Source organism: Halichoerus grypus, chromosome 15, assembly GCF_964656455.1.
Source record: "Halichoerus grypus chromosome 15, mHalGry1.hap1.1, whole genome shotgun sequence".
In the NCBI taxonomy this organism is placed as follows: Eukaryota; Metazoa; Chordata; class Mammalia; order Carnivora; family Phocidae; genus Halichoerus; species Halichoerus grypus.
In genome coordinates, this window is record NC_135726.1 from 57,483,435 (window position 1) to 57,508,532 (window position 25,098).

At 51.7% G+C, this 25,098-nt stretch overlaps 1 protein-coding gene across 24 annotated transcripts in view; it reads right to left on the reverse strand.

The window, feature by feature from the left end:
• LOC118535633 (leukocyte immunoglobulin-like receptor subfamily A member 6) overlaps window positions 1–24,645 on the reverse strand; it is a 30,323-nt gene extending 5,678 nt beyond the window's left edge. For 3 of the 24 annotated variants that reach the window (XR_013444260.1, XM_078063141.1, XM_078063133.1), the window contains exons 1-2: window positions 2,780–3,292; window positions 1,138–2,697 (exon numbers count right to left, since the gene is read on the reverse strand). Coding sequence is in view for 17 of the 24 variants with exons in the window: in XM_078063141.1 (XP_077919267.1) it covers window positions 1,138–1,142 (5 nt within the window). In the remaining 7 variants the exon portion in view is untranslated. Of the gene's footprint in view, window positions 1–82; window positions 2,698–2,779; window positions 3,439–5,077; window positions 5,131–5,296; window positions 5,373–5,464; window positions 5,508–6,692; window positions 6,847–7,571; window positions 7,686–9,405; window positions 9,709–9,854; window positions 10,140–10,320; window positions 10,357–10,512; window positions 10,979–17,688; window positions 19,029–19,172; window positions 19,224–19,553; window positions 19,785–20,407; window positions 21,770–21,862; window positions 22,349–22,557; window positions 22,855–23,078; window positions 23,382–23,527; window positions 23,813–23,993; window positions 24,030–24,185 lie in introns of those variants that run through there. The other 21 variants (XM_078063142.1, XM_078063145.1, XM_078063144.1 and 18 more) reach the window with 21 other exon arrangements.
• Window positions 24,646–25,098: the final 453 nt, after the last annotated feature.

The window sequence follows — 25,098 nt, forward strand, 5'->3', positions numbered from 1 at the left end:
AGAGGAGACCAGGCATGTCCTTCCCTCCCAGAGCCTCCCGCATGGGTCTCCTTCATCCTCAGTACGTCCCTGGGGTCCTCACCGTGGACGGGGTCCCCAGGCCCAGAGATGCTGCAGGAGGTGGGGGTTCCTGCTGGGCTGGGGAGCTCATGTCAACACAGACCCACATGTGACGTCTCTGCTCGGCTCAGGTCGAGGTCATGGTGGCAGTGGCCCCAGAGGAGAAATACAGGAAAATAGGGAAGGAAACACAGCCCCTCTCCTGGCCCCAGATATGGGCTCTCTTTCTATCACAACCTGCATGAACTTCTCTATTTTGCTCTGGCATTGTCCACCACCCCCTTTCCTGGGACATCCCCGTGAGTCTCTCCTGGCTCCTCGGTGCCCCTTGTTCCTGGGGCAGAGCCGTCCTCCCTGTTTTGGGTCCTGTCTGTAACCTGTAGGGGACAATGGTAGATCAAAGTCCTGATTTGTTGGGGGAAAACTGATCTTGATCAAAATATTTTTCTACCACCCATTAACTCTGTGAATTGAGCAGTAATGTTTGTTGTAATCAGGTATTTCCCCCCATTTTTATTTTTTACTTTTTTGGAGAGAGAGAGAGAACGTGCACGGGTGGCGAAAGGGGTAGGGCAGAGGGAGAGAGAGCATCCCAAGCAGGCTCTATGCTCAGCCCAGCATGAGCTGGATGTGGAGCTTGGTGTCTCGACCCCAAGATCATGACCTGAGCTGAAAGCCGGTTGACACCATAAAGGTCTGTGGGACTTGTAGTGATGTCTCATATTTCATTACTGATGCTGGTGTCTCTTTATTTCTTGTCGAGTGCTGCTAGGACTTTACACATTCTGGGAATACTCGATAATAAATGTTTGTGGCTTTATTAATGTTAGGGGACTGGATGCTTATGTTCTTCCCCCAAATTCATATGTTGAGGCCTTCACCCCCTGCCTGGCTGTATTTGGAAATGGGGCGTCTAAGGAAGTAATTTGGATCGAATGAGGTTGTAAGGGTGGCCCTCAGAAGAAGAGACACCGGGGAGCTCATGCGCGTCTCTCTCCATGTGCTCACACCAAGGAAAGGCTGTCTGCAACCCCCGGGGTGGGGGGAGCCCCCACCAGACACCAGCCCTGTTGGCACCTCATGGAGACTTCTGTAGTCTGTGATGTTCATCAGAGATGCCGGAGCAGAGGATTGCAGACTTTGCTGCCCGAACCAATACCTAAGACACAGGAGAGGCGGGAGGAGTTTGCAGATGCCAAAGGGAAGATGCTGTGTGAGCACCGGCTGCTGGTAGAGATGCAGACGGGCGAGTCCACTCCTGCGGGACCTCAGGCCGGAATGAAGAACGAGGCATGCGTGAGGGAGAAAGCAGGAGGGAGAGAGCATGAGGTCCGCTAAGGACACATGCATGAGGTTTCTCCCATGAGGGAGAAAACATGACCCACTAACGAAGAGGCAGACAACGTGGCTGAACCGTGTCCAGACGTTGGTGGACCGCAGAACGTACGAGCCACGCAATTGCACGCTTGGCGGTTGAACTGCCAAAGCAAAATGCTGAGGTGTGCCCGGGGCACTCCCGTGTGGGCGCTCGCAGTGAGACTGGGGAGGAGCGAGGTGAATGGAGGAGTGAATCGTTAAGCTAATGGACCCTGAAGGGAGACCGGGAAGATTCTTCCAACAAATGAGAGAAAGTGCATTTGGGAGGGCAGAGCCAAGGTGAAGGATCTGTGGGAGCAGAAACGCAGCCCCGTGGGATGGAAGGGGATGGAGACGGGATGAAGGGAGTTCTCAGATTCTATAGGAATGGGAAGGTAGGCTTCTTTGTCTGCAAAAGGTGTGCTGTTTTTCAAGGAAAGGGAAGGACGATGACCCCAAAGGCAATTCAGAGATCGTCAGGGCTGGCCCCTTGGTTTCAGAGTTTGGGCTACTGGCTCGGTTTCCCCTGGGCAGGCTCTGCTCGAAGCCTTGGGAGTGGGACCCTCACAGAGAGAAGGGCCCTGCAGCCCTGCTGAGCCACGGAGGTGGCGCCCCAGAGGGCCTGGCATGCAGGGAGTCGAGCCCAAGAGGATTATTCCGGAGCCTTAAGATCTGTGCAAGTTGCCTTGCTCGATTTTGAACGTGGTCACCTCTGTCTTCTTTCTATCGTTCCCTCTGGGGATGGGCACGTCACTCATCCGGGTCACGGGCTCACCACACCTGCACAGGAATTCTGCCTTGGACGGTGTTTACCCCGAACCTTGCCCACGTCTGACTTACAGGATAATTATATGTGACTCTGGATTTTAGATTGATCGTTGATGCTGGAATGAATGTAGATTTGGGGCGGCGGGGAGGACTGTAGGGATGGGATGAGTGTACTTTGTGTAGGAAAAGGACATGAATCTCGGGGCTCAGGGTGGAATGATGTGGACTGTTACGCACCCCCACCCCCCCGCTGAATTCATGTTGCAGCCCTAACCCCCCAGTGTGGCTGTGTTTGGAGATGGGGCCTCTAAGGAGTAATGATCATGAGATCATTGGGTGGTGCCCTGATCAAATAGGGTACTGACCTTATAAGAGACAGCAGAGATCTCTCTCCCCTGCTCACACGCCCACACGGAGGAAAAGCCACGTGAGCAGGCATCCATCAGCTGTGGGGAGAGCCCTCCGAGGACACCAACCTGTTGGCACCTTGGGCTTGGGCTTGGGCCTCCAGAACTGTGAAGAAATAAGTTTCTGTTGTTTAAGCCCCCCCCGCCCCCCCAGTCCATGGTATCTTGTTATGGCAGCCCAAGCTCACACAGTTGATTTTTATCTCTTTCATTCTTTATGATCAATATATGTTATCATTTTCACCCAGTGCCGTGGGATGAATTTGCTGTTCTTTTTCTGACTCCTGTAGATGTTGCCTCGACTGCTGATTTTCAGGCTCTCTTCTCTTTGTAATAATTTCATTCATAATTTTCCCATTTGATCTTGGCATCTGGCATTTACATGACCATGTAAATAAAAATCTGTGTTGATGTAGAATATTTGCATTGTCATTTAAGTAAAAAAAAAAGTCTTATCTTCATTTGTGGTTTGCTTCTCTTACCTGCTGGTTTTTTTTTTTTAGAAATGGAGCTGATATTTATCTTTATCTGCAGAATTAAGTGATTTCTAAAGCTCCAGGATATCCTGCTTGCTTACGAAAGGTCTCCAGGCCTGGGGGCATTAGCTGAGTGTCCACGGGGCTGGAGGGGCAGCCCCAGGGCCTCCTGGGGTCTCTGCAATCCCCCTTCCGTGGGGTGTGAGGTCTGGGTCTTTCCCGGGCTAGTGGACGGCCAGAGCAGCATACACGCTGGGCTCTGCTGGGGGCTCCGTTGACTGGGAGGAAGGGGGTGCACTCGTCTGCTGTCCGAGATTCAAGCTGTTCAGCTGGGCATAGGTCACATCCTGGGGGTCTTCAGATGCTGTGGCCTGGAGGACGGGAGAGTGGGAGTAAAGTGTGTGATGGGTGGGGGAGCCAGGGTGCCGGGAGCAGCAAGGACCCACCTGTCCGTCCTGTCCCCCTTTCTGTCCTTTGTGTCCAGCAATCCCTCCGACGTGGGGAAGGAAGAGGGGCCACCCCCCCTCGAGGCCTGAGTGGTTCCCCCCCGGGGCAGAGTCACCCCCTTGGCAAACTCACTGTCAGGGCTCTGCTGGGGGAGCCAGGGAGGGCGGAACTCCTCCACTTTGTCCCTCTTCACTTACGTGTCTACCCAGAAGCCAGGGTCGATCTTAAAACCTAAATCGGATCCTGTGGATCCCTGGTTCGGATATGTTTTCACTCGTATTTCTGTCACCCGGTCTAAGACAGAGCCTTGCCAAACATAGATTCCTAATAAGATTTGTCAACTCACTGAATGAATAAATGGGCTAAAGTGGGGGAAACTCGGAGTCATTAGGATTTGGTTCATCCACTTCATTCGGTACCCATATACATACACAATAAGTGCATGCATAAATATGCACATAGACAGACAGATGGACAGACAAGGCACTTGGGGGGCCAAGAAGAGGACAGATCAGCGCCCTGCCCTGGAGGAATTCATGGCCATGGGGTTGGGAACCACCCACAAACAAGGAAGCACTGATTTGGGGTGGTGGTGAGTGCAGTGGGGAGGCCAGGGGAGAGCCTGCTTCTGTTAAAACAGCTGGCCAGGCACTCTTTGCTCTGGGGGGGGGGGGCTGTCCTGCACGTCGTGGGATGTGCGGCAGCACCTCTGGCCCCTCGAGACCATTGGCAACCCCCTCCCAGCTGTGACGAACAATGTGTCTCTGGACGGTTTGGGGAAGTACTGAACATCGAGGGAGAGACAGCTCTTCTGGGGAGATTGGAGACTTGGCACATGGCATGGGACATTGAAATGCCCGGTGGACGGACAAGAAGAAACAGCTCACAGGTGCTTGGATATCTGAGGCTGGTGCTCAGGCACCAGGCTAGAAATAATTGTGGAATTATGAGCATAGAGATGGTCCAGCTGTACCTGGGATTAAATAAACATGACAAATAAAATACAGAGTTGTCTCATGGTGAGGTCAACACGATGGCTGGGTGAGCTTCCTGCAGGACTAGGAGCCGAATGACAATCATTACACCTAAGGCACGTTATTGTGTAGTTCCATTGCATCTAAATCCACACAACCAGAGGGAAGAGAGTAAGTGGAGAAAAAGCCAGGCTGAGGGTCTCTGTTCATGGACAGACCATTATACAGGGTGCCTTTGTGTGAATAAGAAAAGGCACACTGCTCAGACGCCACCAGTAGGGTCTTAAACCCCACAGTCCTTATTGTGCAGTGCACAAACTGTACAACTGTCCCTGGCAGCACCACCATTACGAGACCTGGACAACCAACAGTTCAAAGGACCCAAATAAGGGAACCAAGAAGGAGGGGCCCATGTGGGTATCAGAAAAACCCAAGAAGGTGTCCCAGCAGCCTACATGTATCACCTTTCAAGAGGAAGGGTGAGGTCAGATGCTGCTGAGCTGAGGAATAGGAAGATGGAGAAGCAGCCCGTACATTTAACTAATTAACAAGGCTGTGCTGGGTGCCCTGGACAGGAGCAGGGGCTCACCTGACTGTCCATCTGTATGTCTTCCTCAGGCTGGGACTCTCTCACCTCAGCATCTGGAGACGAGAACATTCTATGTCATGCCAAAATGCCAAAACCCTGCAGTCCCACATGCCCCTTCCACCCTCAGATGGGGAGACTGAGGCCCAGCAAGGGGCAGGGATGTGCCTGGGATCACATAGATGTGGCAGTTTTCATGAGAAGCCCAGAACCCGGCCCAAGCACTCCTCCTGGTCTCCCACCAGGACCCTCCTTTTTACTGTGATTCTCCTCCTGGACAGGAGCCATGGAGCTGGAGCTGAGGGGAGGAAAAAGAGGGGCATTAGGCAGCCGTGAAGGAACTATAGGCAGAGGTGGTAGGTTGGGGAAGGGTCTTTGGGGAGAAATTACCTTTTCTGCAGGGTTCCGGTGTCAACTTCAGGATGTGAGTCACCTGCATGAAGTGAGAAATTAGCTTCTAAACGACCCCAGAACCTGGCCCCCAGGGCCACGTTAGGCTCTCAGAGGATATGAGGCCCGACAAGGTGATACACCCATCCTCCTCGATTTGGAAGGCAGGGCAAACGACTAAACTCTAACACACAAAACGTGCATGGATGATTTAAATATATATTTTTAAATAAAACTGGAAGAATGTCTTTAAAAGTCTATGTCTGTTATTAAATCTCTTCATTCTGAATGATTTTATAATAATTATTTTTTTTACAGAAAATATTTATAAGAACTGTATTTTATTCCTGCGTCACCTTGACCTACATTTCTGCTTTGGTAACATTTTACCAAAGAGAGAGAGAGATGGAAGTGGATTTGGAGATACAGGCACGAGTGTTGCAGGGGAGGGGAGAAAGAAAGGGGAGGTCCGTTACATATGCATCTATATGCACACCCATAAACGTATGCATGCACATAGACAGAAACAGAGATAGACTGACAGACAGATAATAGGTAGATAGGTAGGTAGATCTTTTTCTGATATAATGCCCCCTCTGTCCTCAATACACCAGTGTGCGCCTCCCACAAGCACGAACTCTCGTCTACATGACCCCAGAACTCCCAATCAGGAGATCTTCACTGATGCAACACTTGGACCAAACCCACACTCCTGGTTCCTGTCTTACCAACTGCCAAACAGCGTCTTTTATTTTCTTTCTGGTTCTACCCAGTGTCTACTTATAGATACCCTGGAAAGGGTGTTGACAAGGTTGTGATCACCTCCCTCGATATCAGGAGCCCAGGATATCCACCTGTCCTATCCCTGGTGCTGTGTACTCCGAATGCCTGGTCAAGTAGGTGTCTGCCAGGTTTCCCGTGGTGAAGTCCTCAATCCTCCCTTAGAATATGATTTGTATTTGGAGACAGATATTTGAGTATTCGTCCAATACCATGACCGTCCTCAAATACACCATAGTTATTGTTACGATGCACGGACGACCCTCCCTGAGTCATCCACCATCATGGCAGCTAACTCATAACAGTCTCCAATCTCTTCATTGCTCATCATTCTGCATCGATTCGTTGGCATTCTACTCTAAAGCGTGCCCTTTCCCCCGGTGCATTAATTAATTTACTCTATAAACTAACGGATTTCTGCTTTAGTCAATGCATTGTAATTCCATACTTGGATGCTCAGATCATTCTACATCTTTCCAAAGGGAGTTCCTTTCAGCTGGCTCCTTGTTATTCTGACTTGTCTCCATCATTCTTGGTGACTTTTTGCACTTTCTGGCACATGAAGATGCTCCAGCATCCTCCATTAGTTCACCTGTCCCAATCTGGAATAAAGAATTTCTCTGATGAACCCTAATTCCTTTTAATAGAGGATAGGAGTTAAAAACCAAGATCTGGATGATTGTCGTGCCTTCACTGTGTCTAGGTTTTATTGGTGGATGTACCTGGGACACGTGTGTTTGTACATCTATGCACAGACACACCTACGACTATGTCATGTCCATCGATGTATACGTATACATTTTAACGAGGTCACACTGACATTTCCAATTCCAGTAGAACAGCTCAGAGTTTATTCTAGCCAACTGCCTTTGCACATTTATAGATCCCTGCAGACCTTGAGTAACTTGGCTCCCTTTATCCCCCCATATTTACATATTTGCTCAAAGCAACTAATCTCCCAACCACTGCCACATCCTCCCGCACTCCTCACCCCTGTGCCTACTCCCCACTGCTCTGGGCTGCAGGGGGATAACGACCCCTCCCATGACCCCCCTCCTCGTCACCGGCACGGCTCCTCAGGTGTTGGGTACACCCCTGCTACCCACCCTCATAACTGTACTTTGTGGGGATTCCAGCCTGTCCCAAGAAGGCTGTGATGGAAAGAGCTTCCGAGAAATTTTTTATTGTTTAATTTGGAGGGTTTTCAAAAGCTGAGCATTTCTTTCTGTTTGGTGCCATATTTTGGTGGTGCTCTAAGAAGCCACTTCCTAGCTTCAGAGTTAGGTCTCACTTCTCAGGTAGACCAGAGCTCCCATCTTCTACTTACCTGACTTGCAGCGTTTTTTCTGGTGCCGGTGTCGGATAAGGAGGAAGAGGAGAAGGAAGAGCAGGACGAGGAAGATCACAGGGACCTGGATCAAAATTCTCTGGTACTTGTGACCTTGGACACAAGTGATATCATGAATGAACCAATGATGTCAGTTAACTGAGCACCTACTGTGTGTAGACCCGTGCTGGGGTCTGTGCATTCATCACCTCTAATCCCCGTAATAATCACGCACCAGGAGAATGCCACCCCCCTTCACCCATTTCACAGATAAGGAAACCAAGGCTCAGAGAGATCAATCAGGTGCCCCAGGTCACCGGGCCAGGAAGTGGGTGGCAGAGCTGGGATTTGAACCCAGGACTGTGGGTTCCCTGTGCTCTCCTCACACTACCCACCCTAGTGGACACCTGCTTCGGGCTCTGGGCTCCTACCTTGGTTGGAACGGCCCGTTCTGTTGTCCCCACGTGCCCTGCCTTCTCCTGTAGCTGGAGCTAAATGCACCTCCTATTGTCAGAGGTTTTGGGATGCCCAGAACCGTCCCTGTGTGGGACGGACTCCGTGCCTTCCCCACTCCCCAAGTCCAGCCAAGACCCGTTCTCTGCCCTGCAGACCCCACACTCGCACGTGGGGTCTGACTGCACTTTTCAGCGAGCACATCAGGGAAGGGGCCGTGAGGATCCTGTGCACTCGGTGGGTCCGTCCCACGGAGGGCTCTCCTTTCCAGGATCTCACCTAAACCTCTCAGCAAACCCATGAGGGAGACCGTGGGAGACGCGCTTCATAGGCAGTGAAAGGACTCGTCTGAGGTCCCACAGCCCAGAAGTGGCACATCTGGGATTTACATCCCATGGAGTCCGACCGTCAAAGCCTTGCTTATTTCTGTTTGATTCTGATTTCTTTCCACCAGGGCTGTCTGGATACGGCCAGGCTGAGCCCCGCAGGATGGACAGAGGAGCCCTGGGGATGTCACCAACGTCACTGCTCTGCCCTTCCCTGCATCCTACAGCCCTCACTGCCCACCTTCCCATTCTGTAGACCTAAGGCAGCATCCCTGTAGGGTCAGAACGGACATGTCCTTGAGATCTGAGCCAGGATTCTCCCCCATCACAAATGGAGAAACTGAGACCCCGATGGAAAGGGACCCACCTCAAATCACAGACCCCGCCCCTCAATGGACCCCACCGGGTACATCGTAAACCCAGGACAGGGAGGTGAGGCCATGGGGCTGCCGTGCTCCTCACTTCAGCCTGGCTACTCTTCCTTCAGTATCCCCTCTGCCATGACTACCCCATCCCTCATCTGCTAGCCTCAGAGCCCCTGGAGCTTTCCCCCTGGCATCTCTGCTGGACTCTCAGCCCCCGGGGACACGAGATTGTTTCTAAGTATCTCGGGGGGAGTTAGATCCCCTGAGAGGCTCTCAGACTCCCTGGGATGGTCTGTACTCTGAGTTAAGAGGTCCCAGGGACGCATCAGTTGTGGAGTTGGGACCTGTGGGTGGGGGGCTGAAGCCCCCAGAGGGTCCCGGGAAAGAGACAAGAGGAGGGTGGAAGGCTGGAGCTTCCCATAGAGACCCCCTCTAGGCTCAGACCCTCCTGGTATATCTGCCCTGGGGCCCTGAAGACCCTTCTGCATACACCTGGAGCTTCGAGTGATGGGCGTGTGGGAAGGGGCAAGCCTGGGGGGACAGTGTGGCCCTCCATTCCTTGGAGGGGTGGATGCCCCTCTGGATGACCCTCCCTGTAGCACCCTCATTCCCATCCTATATTGTGGGTCTTCCAGACAGGGTCAGGAGTTGACCACAGGACCACAGAGGGGACAGGGCTGGGTCCCTCACCTGAGACCAGCAGCTCCAGGGGGTCACTGGGGTGTGACCACATCTGGGGGGTGTTGTTGTAATAGCCGTAGCATCTGAACGTCCACCTGGGGCTGGGGTTCACGGGGCCCACAGGGAAGAGGGCCTGGGATCCCCCACTGGGGGCTCGCTGGGAGACCAGTGTGCAGGAGGGCTGGCGTTCTCCTTCCTTCATCAGAACAAACCTGTCAAATCCTAACCATGAGCCACACTGGAGGGTCACGTTCCCTCCTGAGGTCACGACAGGGCTGGGCAGGGCTGAGAGCTGGGGTTTGGGCTGCAATCCTAGGAGAGGAGGAGGGGACGGTGTTAAATGGGGCTCAGATCCCCCACATTATCCCCAGGGCTGGGCTGTGAGAGGGACACACCCTGAGAGCAGACCCCCTTCCTGAGGGCACAGCCTGGGGCTGGGACCCTGAGTGGGCTCGCACCTGTCACCACCAGCTCCAGGGGGTCACTGAGCTTTGACCAGCCAGTGGGACTGAGATAGTTACAGCGATATCGTCCTGTATGTATAACTCTCATGTATCTGATGGAGAACTTGGCCTTGTCCCCGGGCTCCAGGGGCTTCTGACTGTCCCAAGTCTCCAACTTTCCCTCTTTGTGCAGGTGGTACTCCTGGGCCTCCAGGCTCCCCTGACACCAGATGGTCACAGAGTTCCACCAGGGGATCGCAGAGCCTGGCTCAGCCCAGATGGTGGGTTTGGGGAGGGTCCCTGGAAGGAAACAGAGGCTGGGACACAAGACCTTCCCCAGCCCCAGGTCCCAGCTCTGCCCCAAACCCCCAGACGTCCCCCTCTGTCAGCCCAGAACTGCTGTTCTCCATCCCCTCTGCCTGGTGGGTGACCCCTGTCCCCAGTGAGGAGGTGGGATTGGGACCCCTGGGGACAGACTCACCTGCCTGCACTCGGGTCCTGGGGCCCACACTCAGCCCTGGAAGAGAGTTCCTGTGAGAGGTTTGCCCCGAATCCTGAGCAGAACCCCTCCTCCCGTGAGCCTCCTGAGTCTGGGGTCTCTGACAGACCAGGGCCTGGCTGTGGGGCGGGTCCCTCCCAGAAGAGGGCGTGCCCTCCCCTCCTCAGATCTCACCGAGACAGAGCAGGGCCGTCAGGGTCGGGGTCATGGCGTCTCCTCTCTCTGGTTCTGGCTGTGCACACGGAGGGAGCAAGGCGCCCACAGGACGGGCAGACACACAGGGTGTGGCCACGCGGAGGCCGGTCCTGTCCGTCACGGGGTTGTCACGTCAGCAGCCCCACAGGAAGGAGAACAGCCCCTCCCCAGGACCTAGCCTGGCTCTGGTGTCCATGATGGTGCAGCAAGTGGACCCCGAGGCTTCCTGAGATGCCCCATCCAGGGGAGGAGACCAGGCATGTCCTTCCCTCCCAGAGCCTCCCCCATGGGTCTCCTTCATCCTCAGCACATCCCTGGGGTCCTCACTGTGGACGGGGTCCCCAGGCCCAGAGATGTGCAGGGGGTGGGGGTTCCTGCTGTGCTGGGGAGCTCACATCAGCACAGACCCACATGTGACGTCTCTGCTCGGCTCAGGTCGAGGTCACCCTTGCAATGAGCCCCAAGGAGAAATACAGGCAAGTGGGGAAGGAAACACAACCCTTCTCATGGCCCTGCAGTGTAGGTTCTCTTTCTATCACAATCTCCATGAACTTCTCCATTTTGCTCTGGCATTGTCCACCTCCCCCCTTTCTGGGAATATCGCTGCGAGTCCCTCCTGGCTCCGCGGTGCCCCTTGTTCCTGGGACACAGCCGTCCTCCCCACCCTGGGGGGTCCTGTGTGCAAGCATCAGGGAACATTTATTTGGGCTAGAGCTCTGATTTTGAAGGAAAGTGGATCTTCATTGAACTATTCCTGGATCATCCTCTGCCAGCATGACCTTGGGAGGTAATGTCCTTGCTCTGAGCCTCAGTTCCCCTCTGCTGCATGTCGTCCTGAACTCACCCCCCAGAGTGATCGTGGGGATTTGGTGTCGAGGTCACGGGAGGGATGGGGAGCTGTGAGTTTCCAGACCAGGTAGGACGAGCATGGGCTGGGGGTCTGTTGCGCTGACGGGGTCCTGGGGCCAGACTCTGCGGTCAGGTGGCTGGTTCGTGTGGCCACTGCAGACCTTGTCTGCTCAGAATACCAGGACTGCCACTCACAGTACGTCTGAAATATGCAGCCACAGACGCATGCAAGGAAACGGGAAATGGAATAAATGTATGGTTGTGGAGTGATCACCACATTCAAGCTAATTAATGTATCCAGCACCTCATGCGGTGAGCATTTGTGTGTGTATGTGCGTGTGCATGTTTGTGTGCGGTAGGAACACTGAAGACCTACCCTCTAAGCAAATTTGCAGCATACAAAAGGCTCCAGTTAGCTCCAGTCACATTGCTGTGCATTAGATCTCCAGAACTTACTCGTCTGCATGACTGAGACTTGATACCCCTTGACCAACATCTCCCCATGCCCCCCTTTGCCCGGCCCCTGAAACTACTATTCTACTGGGTGTCTAGGAGTTTGCTATTGGGGATTTTACACATTGGTGAGGTTGCCCCGTACTTGCCCTTCTGTGTCTTGCGTAAGTCACTTCCCATAATGTCCTCCGGGTTCACCCAGGTTGTCGCAAATGACAGGATTTCCTTTTTCAAGGTGGAGTAGTGCTCCTTTCACATAAATACCGTATTTTCTTTATGCATTCATCTGTAGACAGACAGACAGGTTGTTTTCATATCTTGGCTGTTGCAATGAACGCGGGGGTGCAGACGTCTCTTTGAGATCCTGATTTCATTTACTGTGGACATAGACTCAGGAGTGGGATTGCTGGATCCTATGGATCCCAGGGTTGCTTTCTTTTTAATCGTTTGAGGAAACTCCATTCTGATCTTCCACAGTGGCTGCACCAATTTACATCCCCAGCAGTCGTGCACAAAGGGTTCATTTTCTCCACACTGTTGCCAAGGCTTGTTACACCTTGTTGTTTGGATAAGAGCTCTTCTAACAGGTGGGAGCTGGTGTCTCACTGAGCTTTTTTTTTTTTTTTTTTAAGATTTTTTAAAATTTATTTTTCAACAGAGAGAGAGATAGCGAGAGAGGGAACACAAGAAGGGGGAGCGGGAGAGGGAGAAGCAGGCTTCCTGGCGAACAGGGAGCCTGATGCGGAGCTCGATCCCAGGACCCTGGGATCATGACCTGAGCTGAAGACAGACGCTCAACGACTGAGCCACCCAGGCGCCCTCACTGAGGTTTTTGATTTGCATTTCCCTGAAGCTGAGTGATGCTGAGCACCATTTCATATACATATCAGCCCTCTGGATGTCTTCTTCTGAGAAACACCTTTTCGGGTCCTCTGCCCATTTTCATGTGGGTTATTCTTAGTATGATCAGTATTTTTGCATCGAGTTGTGTGAGGTCCTTATAGATTTAAAAACTATCCCTTATCAGATGGGTGGTTTGCAAGGATTTTCTCCCGTTCTCTAAGTTGCCTTTTCACCCTGTTGATGATTCCTTGGCCGAGCAGAAGGTGTTCAGTTTGACAATCCCACTTGTCTATTTTTGCCTTTGTTGCCCATGTTTTTGGGGTCATATCCCAAAACTCATTGCCCACATTGACGTCAACAGGCTTTTTCCGTATGTTTTCTTTCAGTAGTTTTATGGTTTCAGGTCTTACGTTTCCGTCTTCAATCCATGTGGGTTGATTTTTGTGATATGGTGTGAGGTGAGGGTCCAATCTCAATCTTCTTCATGTGGACATTTCGTTTTCCCAACACCATTTATCAAAGAGACTGTCCTTTGTCATTTGTATTCCTGGCCCCTAGTGGAAGGTGAGTTCACCAAGGTTCTTTGAGAAAATTATTTTGAATTGTCAGGCAGTTCACCCATCTCCATTGTTTTCATGGTCAGCTAATGCAGATGTGATTTTTCCTTTGGTAGTGTCATATTTCCCTGATTCTTCGTGTTTCTTGTAGCTTTGCTTTGGTTTCTTCACATCAGAGGAAATGGCCACCTCTTCCAGTGTTTATGGAATATTTAAGCAAAGGACTGTTGTAGTCAGAAAGTTCTATGAAGGTCATACTAGCTGCTATCGTACATGGAAAGGAGACTCTAAGTAAAATTAAGTAAGTTTATTTTAATTACACAACACATGCCCTCCTCAATACCCATCATTGGGCTAACCCATCCCCCCACCCCCTCCCCTCTAAAACCCTCAGTTTGTTTCTAGGAGTCCCTAGTCTCTCATGGTTGGTCTCCCCCTCCGATTTCCCCCCCTTCATTTTTCCTTCCTTCTCCCAATGTCCTCCATGCTATTCCTTATGTTCCACAAATAAGTGAAACCATATGATAATTGACTTTCTCTGATTGACTTATTTCACTTAGCATAATCTCCTCCAGTCCCATCCATGTTGATGTAAAAGTTGGGTATTCATCCTTTCTGATGGTTGAGTAATATTCCACTGTATATATGGACCACATCTTCTTTATCCATTTGTCTGTTGAAGGGCATCTCGGCTCTTTCCACAGTTTGGATATTGCGGACATTGCTGCTATGAACATTGGGTGCATATGGCCCTTCTTTTCACTACATCTGTGTCTTTGGGATAAATACCCAGGAGTGCAATTGCTGGGTCATAGGGTAGCTCTATTTTTAACTTTTTGAGGCACCTCCACACTGTTTTCCAAAGTGGCTGTACCAACTTGCATTCCCACCAACAGTGTAAGAGGGTGCCCCTTTCTTCACAACCTCTCCAACACTTGGTTCTTGCCTTGTCAATTCTCTAACTGGTGTGAGGTGGTATCTCAATGTGGTTTTGATTTGAATTTCCCTGATGGCTAATGATGATGAACACTTTTTCATGTATCTGTTAACCATTTGTATGTCTTCTTTGAGAAGTGTCTGTTCATGTCTTCTGCCCATTTTTTGACTTGATTATTTGGTTTTTTTTGGTGAGTTTGAGAACTCCATCAAAAACTAAAGATGTACTGTATGGTGACTGACATAACATAATTTAAATAAAATAAAATAAAATAAAATAAACACAATAATTGAAGGCAAACCTTGAGTGTGAGCTGGTATTCCAAATGATGTATATGGATTGATCACATGAAGCTCACACCCCCCCTCCTGATTCATAAGCACGCTTCCACAGGAGAGAAGAGATGCAAACATTACCTTTGCCTCTACTTTCACAGGAGCTGGAGAGGAAGAGTTTCCAGAGCGCTGATCTGGGAAATTGGGGAAGCGTCTACGGGCCCAGCATGATTGTGTGAGCGTGTGTGCACGTGTGTGTGTGGGACTGTGGGTGTGTCACAGGAAACTGCCCCAGTCTGGGTGGAGGGAGGCAGAATGGCAGCTGAGGTTGGTGCGTCACATCTGGACTCACCGGGAACAGCCCTGGGTTCAGCTGGAAGAGCAAGCAGTTGACCCCGGGGATGGCGAGGACCAGGGGTGGACTCTGGGAAGGGAAGGGGCAGGTGCTGAAGGGAAGTTGCAGAGATGGGTGTGGGCGGGGTGACCTGGAGAAGCAGGTGGCCCTGGAGCACAGAGCCCCGGGAAGGTGGTGGATGCGGCTGCACGGGCCAGCTGTGTCCAGGTGTGGGCTGCAGGGTAGGCTGTGGGGTGGACAGGACAGGGGTGAAGGAGGCTGAGTGGTTTCTGCTGGCTGGTTGGCTGTGAGGTGTAAGAGACAGAGATGGAGGGCAAGCTTCTCTCCTCTCCAGCCAGGCTGCCTGGAGACCCCAACAGCATCCTCCTCAGAGAAGCAGTGAACAAGGGGTGTGGGAGGAGGGTGGGATCCTCTACCTGGCCCTGCAGGGCACCTTTTCATTCTCATAAGCAGTGCCCCTGGCTGACCTGCCCCTTCCCATGGGCAGCAGGACCTCTGGCTCCAACATCTCAGGACACACCATCTTGTTCATTCTGCCCCCTCAGAGCAGACGTCGATGCTGGGCATAGCTCTCCACTCAAACTGTAAAGATGCTACAGGGTCCAGAGGAGAGGGGTCCTCCCCAGAGCTCCTGCTTGAGGACAGTGATGCATATGGAAAGTGGACCAGGAGAGGAAGGAGTCTGCAGATCATCTCCCATTCAGGAATGGTGGCACCACAATTCGCATGTAAAGTGTAAGTATAATCAAGAGTGTTGAGGTCTCCCCCTGGTTGTGGAGTTCCCCATTTCTTCTCCGTTCAAGAAATTAAAAAAAATACACACACACACACACAGACACGTATATTTTTTATTCAAGTAGGCTCCTCACCCAACATGGGGCTTGAACTCAAGATCCCAAGATCAAGACTCACATGTGCTACCCTTTGAGTCAGCCCCCTAGCCCCCTGCCTGTTCAAGCCAGTTTTTGTCTTTTGCATTTTGAAGACATGCTTTTTGGTGGTTGCACATTGAGAATTGTTATGTTTTCTTACAGAGGAAACCCCTTTATCAGGCACCGTCCTTCTTTTTCTGTGATACTATTGTTTGCTGTGAAATACACCTCATCTGATATTCATGTGGTTGTTCAAGCTTTCCTGCATCTCCCCACTGTAGACTTAGCGTTTTCCTTCCTGTACTGCATCCTTTGGAAGTGAGTATTTTCAGTGCCTGTCCATGTGGTGGAGCCCAAGTTCCCACTCTGAAGTCCACCTTGTGACATGATCTGATAAGTCAAGTAAACTGGAAGGGGCATGTCCACAACTGCATGTTGGCAACAAGATGCATCATGCGTGTTCTCCCTGTTTTGTGCTTCTCCATCTCGTTGACAGTATTCCAGAAATAGACGTTGGAGTGGTTAGAGATCCACGATGCAGAGCCTAGTCACCCCCAGATTGTCAATCAAAGACAGTGCATGCTTTCTGGAAGCTCTCGAAGCAGACATCTGAATGAGACTGAGGTACTTCAGCAGGATTCCCCGGCATCAGCTCACCCCTGATGCATGAGCAACATGTCCTTACTATCTTATGCCCAAATTTTGGGAATAATGAACTGATGATCAGAGCAGGGGCAAGATTCAGATGGAAATAAGTCTGGACAGGTTAGCCAGGCTCACCATGAAGAGCCTTGAATGCCTGACTCAGCAGCAAGGACCATCTCGTGAGAAAGAATTGGAGATCCACGGAGGATTTTCCAAAGCAGAACAGGCATGGGTGTGAGAACACACTCTCTGGGGACACTATGGTGGACATGTGTGGATCTGCTCTGCTATTTAGATCTTAGGCTATTTGCAAATTATGCTTTCTGTTAGTGTTTTCAGACAAGAGCTGCTGAGTGAAGTCCCCAGTTTTCCTTTTAAGGAACATGGACAAAAATATGGAAGCAAAAGAGTAAGACATGCGATATTTGTTTAATTTATGAAATAGGAAGAAAAAGGGAAGATGAAAGTACATCTTCTGAAAAGCTGGAGAATGTGAGAATTCAAACAGCAGACATACAGACAGACAGATAGCAGGATGGTGGAGTAAGAGTTCCTGCTGTCATGACCCCAGATCGTCGAAGTAGACAACCACAGTCAGAGATGGCCATTCCCAGTCTCTGTAGTGGCCCCAGGTCCACACCGATGATCTCCAACCTGGTTCAGATTACCAGGAATGACAGGTCCTGACTCATTCGAACCAGTTTTTAATTCCTAACCACACAGTCCATGACACTGAAGTGGCTGTTCAGAGAGCCAGCTTCTTACCTGGGACGTGGCTCATTGTCTGATTAGACTCAGGTGAGTCTCCTCAGGTAGATAGTGATCCTGTTTTGAGGGACCTCAGTGCCATCATGGGACTAGGCACTGTGTCAGATCCAAGGTGACTTTGGATGCTGCTCAGGATCTAGTGTAGACTATGGCTGCTCCATCCCACTTCAGCCCCATCTCACTCAGGTGTCTGCAGAATAGGTGCAGGTTACAGAGAGAAATGTGTTCTTTACCAGGAACAGCACGTGGACCCTGAGTCGACAGACTAGCATCATGGAGAACACCACCAGTGCTCCAGAGTGTGGTTTCCATCCTGAACAAAACCTTCAACATCACCATGTTGTTTACCACCTGAGAGATGTCATGGGATTCTTTCCCTTCCTTTATTTATAGGCTTAAACATAACTTTGCCTCCTTAAATAATACACGCTTCTTTTTTGCACTTATGTATATAATGGAATAACTCTACACAACTGGTTCTCAAAATTTCCCTTGTTTTTTTTTCAGTTTAGTTCCAAAGTGATTTATATGATTGCTTCATATTTTAATTTGTGCTTTTTTTGGCCATAAAATATTCCATTACATACATGTAACACAAACATTCGTTAATTGTAATTTTATTTGTATGGCTTTGTCTACACAGAGCAATAGCCTTGTCAATATTCTCCTGCAGGTGTCACCATGCATATGCGCACAGTTTCCTCTAGGGTGTGGAGTTATGGGCCAGAGCTGTGTCCCTTCCTTCCACCAGGGGATTCTGATCTACTCCTCAAACTGTTTGTAGCAACTTACACTCCTACCAGTAATGTACTGGCAGTCTAAGTGCACAGTATTTTCTCCAACATTGGATTTTGCCCTTGTGTTCTCTTGCCTCTCCTGTGCATGCAGTAGGATTTGGGCATCACAATTTCTCTGAAACTGTGGCATTACATTGAGGTGGAAAATACCAGGACCTTTAAAATAGAAGGAAGCACACGTGCATGTCGTGCTCACCAGTGAGGTGTGCCTGCAGCTGGATCCCACTCACTTCTGGAAGGTGCTGTATCCATGACTCCCACCTGGGCACACGGTGCATTCATGCGGCTCCTTGATGTTGGCCATGACGGGAGTGTTTACACCAAAGAAATGGGCAAATGCCACGAGTCACAACATTTAAAAAAAAAACACTTATATCTTGGAGTCAGTGTAGCAGCTCACCACCAGGCTTCACTTCAAACACCCCTGAGCTCCCTCAAACGGATGGTATTTCTGGAAAACTCTACCAGGTGTCATCAGATGAGGAGAGAAGACCTCCATGATTCCAGAGAGGGTTTAGGGCAAGGTTTTGGATTCATGTGTTCCAAAGTGGACCTGATTTTCACCCATCTATTTACTTATGAAACCAGATTTTGTGTTTTGGGCTGAAGGGATGGAGGTCAATAGTGCACATCAGGGAATGAGGAAATGGAAAGTAAAGGAAAATGTATCCCACGAAGCTGGACCAGAACCTGCTGCTGTAGAAAGGTATGATCGCAACTCTGCTGTGTGGGACAAACCCTCAAGTCACAGGGATGAGGAAAGACGGGGGGCATTCAAGGATGTCCAACAATGGCAGGAGGGAAAGCACCACAGTTCACGGGGGATGAGTCCTGGACTGAGAACAGACCAGACATTTCCTGGCATCTAAACCATGTTTCCCCTGGATGTTCTCAGCAGGCAGATCAGCCAGCATGAGCTGCAGGCTTTCTTCCAGATCCCCTTGGGCAGATTAGATTGATGTCCAAAGGTCTGCCACAGGGAATGGTGGGTTGGCTCCCCCTTGTGTTTAGCTCCTGGCTGCACCTGGGGTCCTTGTCTGGCTGTGCTGAGCCTCTAGTAGCAGAATCCCGAGGACCACCAGGATCAAGGCAGCCACGCCCATTCGGATCAGATTCTCCACCGTGTAATCCCTGTGATCTGAGGCTAAGAATGAGAACAGAGAGGGTGCAGAGGTCAGTGTGGACCCAAATGAGCCCGGATGCTGGATGTCGACCCAGGACACCCGCCTCCCCCTGACAGGACACCCCCTCCATCCCAGCCCCATCACTGAGGCATTCTTCTACTTACCACTGCTGGGGTCTGAATTGTTTTGGGGTGGGCTCAGGGTGTCAGCTGTTCCTGCAGGGAAGATCGAAGCAGATGGAAAGAGTTGGAGACCCCCGTCCAGCCTGCCCTCTGCTCTGTGTTCTATATCCCTCAACCTGTCACTATGTAGTTTTTGTACAGTTCCTGAACTAACCCTTCTCTGCACTAGCAGGGTTTCTTCTGCTCTCCTCACTGGATTCCTTCAGCCTCCTTCCTTGATTTTAGACTTTGCTTCTGAGTCATTCTGGGTAGATTCTGACTATGCCCCAGGAGCTCAGGATTGCAGAGAAAATGGGTTCCCAACACAGAAATCATCATGTCCTTGTATGTTCTCTGTTCAGTCTGGGACACAAACCTCCTGTGCTCATGTCCCTGCAGATGAGAGTTCCCACTCATTCAGTAGCTGAGGACCCAGCGTCCGTGGACGAGGGGATGTGTCAGGAGCACAGAGGGGCCAATGTCTGGGGCAGGGTCCCCTTCGCTCCATATCAACCAGCTCCCATTCTTCAGGGTCTGCATTTTAATCTGTACCTAGAGTATTCATCCTTGGATATGTTCATTAATTCATTCTTCATATAGTTAGAAATATCTGCACTGGTAGATACATAGAGAGATGATAGATGATAGCTAGATAAATAGATAGATAGATAGATAGATAGATAGATAGATAGATAGATGATAGATCTGCATACACACATCTACATCTAACACATTAATATGTATCTCCTAAAGATGTTCAGTCACTGGGTCATATGAACATCATTATTCCTTGCTTGCAGTGTGGATCTAGATAGGAAGACCAGTTACAAACATGTGAAAAGCTATGGGATGGAGATTATGGGCATGAGGATGAACGGCTTCCGATAGATATACATGGATTACACATATATGTGTTTTACACTCATAGATTATATGTATGGATTTTTATAACCATGTCTATTTGTGTAATAGCAGATATAATATAAATACATAATCAAGTGTATAAGTACTGATATCTGTATCTTCCTGTGTAGAGAGAGACAGACGCAGAGAGAGGTACAGTCTGTCTGTTCCTCAACAGGAGGGCACTCGAGTCCGTGGCGTGTGGGGGTGGGCAGGGGACAGGAGGGTCTGGACTCAGGCTTTGGGGAATTGGAGGCAAGTCAGGGACACGTGCCCAGGAGGAGTCTCCATCCTCATCTCACTGTTTGGGGACAAACTCTAGAAATCAGGTGAGGTTTCAAGTAGGGATAGTTAATCGTTTTATTTGCACTGAAAAGACAACCTCTGTCCCCACTATATCACAGGCCAGACCTGAGGAAGTCCCTACGTGTGGATTCCAAACCTCCAGGAAAGGAGAGAGTCGGTGGAATTTACTATGGAGGGAACACACAAACTAGGAAATCATTAACATCTCAACCTAGTTTTCAGATGAAAAGAAAACAGTAAAAAAAAAAAAAAGGAAAAACAAAATATGGACCAATCCTAATGATAAAGATTCATACAAATAGTCAAAGTAATATTAGCTTATACAATTCAGAAAATACTAGTGAACAGTAAACGTTATGCAGTTGGGTTAACACCCAAATGTTTGAAACCAGGAAGCCTTTGTAAAGAGCCTCGTGTGGCTAAAAATCAAAGAGAAAACAGTTGTTCAGGAGACGTACATCTTTCAGGAAAAGATCACATTTTTAATAAAACTCTAATAAAGCAGGAAAATGGATTGAAATGGATAGGTCAGCGGTGCTTTCAATATAAAAATAGATTTTTAATGAACTTGCTTTAAAATAAATTTGGGGTATAAATCAAGCCGTTTCCCTGACATGAATCTTGTGACCATTTTCTCCGTCCTTTGAAGTGAGAAACACAGGTGTGCATTTTGGAAACGAGAAAGTGAAATTTCCATGTGTAATTTTGAGCAGCGCATTGAGAAATAGTTGAAAGGAGAAGAGTGTAGTGAGTTCACAGCACATAAAAATATGCCCACACCCATAGCTCTCTCAGGCATAGTGAACTACTATTCGGACAACTGACATATATGGTATTAAAGTAGGTACGAAGTTCATAGAACAGGCTGCAAATTGACACCACTTCTACGAAAAACGTTGAAAGGCTATGAAGTTCACGTAAGTGATGAATCACTGACTTTTACGCAGGAAATAAGTAAATAAATGAGACTCGTTGAAAATGCGCTAAGACTCGGTAGTGCCCAGAAGTTCTTCCCCACAAGGAATGTGTGAATCTGATGTGACCCGATGCACACAGAAGGATGACTTGTTTCTGAGTCTGCATCCCTGTCACCTGAGTTCCCTTTGTCACCATGTCTGCAGGTGCTGCTCTAGAAGGTGTGAGAAGCAGGCGCAGGGACACTGGACAAGCGTCCACACACAATGCCCAGTGGACACCAGCTGCACTTGGGCACACGGTGCAGCGTCCCTGGGGACTCCCGTGAGCCGGGCACGGCCCCTCCTCAGTCTCAGGTGTGCACGAGGGGCATGGAGGCCCCCAGGTGAGCACAGGGGGCAGCAGAGCGGCGCCTGCAGGCGGGGAGGCTTCTCTCTAGGAGAGTGTCCTGTGGGGCTGACACCACGGCTCAGAGTCTGATATGGAGGGGACAGGAGGTGAGTGGGAGGCCTCTGTCTACTCACGGTCGTCCTCACTCCCCCACCCCCATGCAGCCCCCTACTCCTTACCTCTGCTGAGACTGCAGCGTAGGGGAGCCCGGTGGAGGCTGTGGATCTTTCCAGTCTCCCCTGGGATGGACCCTCCTCCGTGGAGCCCCCGTGACCCCCACATTTGCTACCGTGTCAGGCTTTCCTGAAACGTGCATCTTGAGCTGACAGAGCTCATGAAGGTCAGGTTCAGGGGCCCCTCACCTGAGACCAGGAGCTCCAGGGGGTCACTGGGCTGGGACAACAGGTAGGGGGAGGTGCTGGATGAGCCGTAGCACCTGTAGGTCCCCCTGTGGGCTGAGGTCACAGGACTCATGGAGAATTCAGCCTGGTGCTGCCCAGCTCGGTGCTTTGATCTAAGACGCAGGGGGGGATCGGCTGCCCCCTCCTTGGACAGAAGGAAAGTGTCCGCAGAGCTCCATGACTGACACAGCAGGGTCACATTCCCTCCTGAGGCCACCGTGGGTCCCGGCTGCACTGAGAGGGAGGGTGTGTAGGGGAGCTGTCCTAGAGAGAGGAAGGGCAGGTGAGGGGCTGTCCAGCCCTTGCTCTGAACAGTCTGTCTGTGTCCTCTGAGTCTCTCCCTTCCCCGTCCCCTGTCTCCGTCTCTCTCCCTCCCTGGGGACCCCACACCCCTGGTCCCACCACCACCACCTGGGCCCCCCTGGCAGGACCTGTGCAGAGTCTGGGGTCCTGACTGACCTGTGGCATCTCACCTGCGACCAGGATGTCCAGGGGGTCACTGGGGGCCGACCACTCGGAGGAGACGTTGCGTCCACCATAGCATGTGTACCGGCCCCCGTGGGAGGGTCTCACAGGGCCCAGGTAGAAGTCTGCCCCAGAGAGCCCAGCCTGGGGCTGTCGGCCAAGAAGCTGGGGAGGGTCATGTGCCCCCTCCTTGGACAGAGCGAATCTGCCGTAGCCGACATCAGAGCGACACTGGAGGGTCAGGCTCTGTCCAGAGGTCACGACAGGGCCCCGCTGGGTCAGGAGGGAGGGCCTCCCCAATGCACCTAGGAGAGACCAGCCGTGGATTGCAGGGGCTGATGCTCCCCAAACCTCCCTTCTCCCGTCCTGACCCCGGGTCTCACTGTCCATCACCCTCAGGGTCTCTGACCTGTGAGCCCCTGTTGTCCCCCCATCCCACCCTCTCATCTGGGGCTCCCCAGGGAGCGGAGCCCTCATAACCTGTCTGGTGCCTCAAAACAGGGATGGGGCAACAATCAGACTCCCTCACCTGAGACCAGCAGCTCCAGGGGGTCACTGGGGTACGACCACACCTGGGGGTTGTTGCTGTAATAACCATAGCATCTGAACGTCCACCTGAGGCTGGGGGTCACAGGGCCCACAGGGAACAGGGCCTGGAACTCCCCACTGGGGGCTCGCTGGGAGTCCAGGGTCCAGGAGGTCTGGTGTTCTCCTTCCTTCATCAGGACGAACCTGTCGAGTCCCAACCGTGAGCCACACTGGAGGGTCACGTTCCCTCCTGAGGTCACGACAGGGCTGGGCAGGGCTGAGAGGCTGGGTTTGCCCTGCCATCCTAGGAGAGGAGGAGGGGACGGTGTTAAATGGGGCTCAGATCCCCCACATTATCCCCATGGCTGGGCTGTGAGAGGGAGACACCCTGAGAGCAGACCCCCTTCCTGAGGGCACAGCCTGGGGCTGGGACCCTGAGTGGGCTCGCACCTGTCACCACCAGCTGCAGGGGGTCACTGTGCTCAGACCAGCCAGTGGGACTGAGATAGTTACAGCGATATCGTCCTGCATATACATCTGTCATGTATTTGATGGAGAACTTGGCCTTGTCCCCGGGCTCCAGTGCAGGCTGTTTGTCCCAGGTCACCGAGTTTCCATCTTTGTGCAGGAGGTACTCCTGGGCCTCCAGGCTCCCCTGACACCAGATGGTCACAGGGGTCCCCCGGGGGATCACAGAGCCTGGCTCAGCCCAGATGGTGGGTTTGGGGAGGGTCCCTGGAAGGAAACGGAGGCTGGGACACAAGACCTTCCCCAGCCCCAGGTCCCAGCTCTGCCCCAAACCCCCAGACGTCCCCCTCTGTCAGCCCAGAACTGCTGTTCTCCATCCCCTCTGCCTGGTGGGTGACCCCTGTCCCCAGTGAGGAGGTGGGACTGGGACCCCTGGGGACAGACTCACCTGCCTGCACTCGGGTCCTGGGGCCCACACTCAGCCCTGGAAGAGAGTTCCTGTGAGAGGTTTGCCCCGAATCCTGAGCAGAACCCCTCCTCCCGTGAGCCTCCTGAGTCTGGGGTCTCTGACAGACCAGGGCCTGGCTGTGGGGTGGGTCCCTCCCAGAATAGGGCGTCCCCTCCCCTCCTCAGATCTCACCGAGACAGAGCAGGGCCGTCAGGGTGGGGGTCATGGCGTCTCCTCTCTCTGGTTCCGGCTGTGCACACGGAGGGAGCAAGGCGCCCACAGGACGGGCAGACACACAGGGTGTGGCCACGCGGAGGCCGGTCCTGTCCGTCACGGGGTTGTCACGTCAGCAGCCCCACAGGAAGGAGAACAGCCCCTCCCCAGGACCTAGCCTGGCTCTGGTGTCCGTGATGGTGCAGCAAGTGGACCCCGAGGCTTCCTGAGATGCCCCATCCAGGGGAGGAGACCAGGCATGTCCTTCCCTCCCAGAGCCTCCCCCATGGGTCTCCTTCATCCTCAGCACATCCCTGGGGTCCTCACCGTGGACGGGGTCCCCAGGCCCAGAGATGCTGCAGGGAGTGGGGGTTCCTGCTGGGCTGGGGAGCTCACATCAGCACAGACCCACATGTGACGTCTCTGCTCAGCTCAGGTTGAGGTTACCCTTGCAATGAGCCCCGAGGAGAAATACAGGCAAATGGGGAAGGAAACACAACCCTTCTCATGGCCCTGCAGTGTAGGTTCTCTTTCTATCATAATCTCCATGAACTTCTCTATTTTGCTCTGACATTGTCCACCTCCCCCCTTCCTGGGAATATCACTGCGAGTCCCTCCTGGCTCCGCGGTGCCCCTTGTTCCTGGGACACAGCCGTCCTCCCCACCCTGGGGGGTCCTGTGTGCAAGCATCAGGGAACATTTATTTGGGCTAGAGCTCTGATTTTGAAGGAAAGTGGATCTTCATTGAACTATTCCTGGATCATCCTCTGCCAGCATGACCTTGGGAGGTAATGTCCTTGCTCTGAGCCTCAGTTCCCCTCTGCTGCATGTCGTCCTGAACTCACCCCCCAGAGTGATTGTGGGGATTTGGTGTCGAGGTCACGGGAGGAAT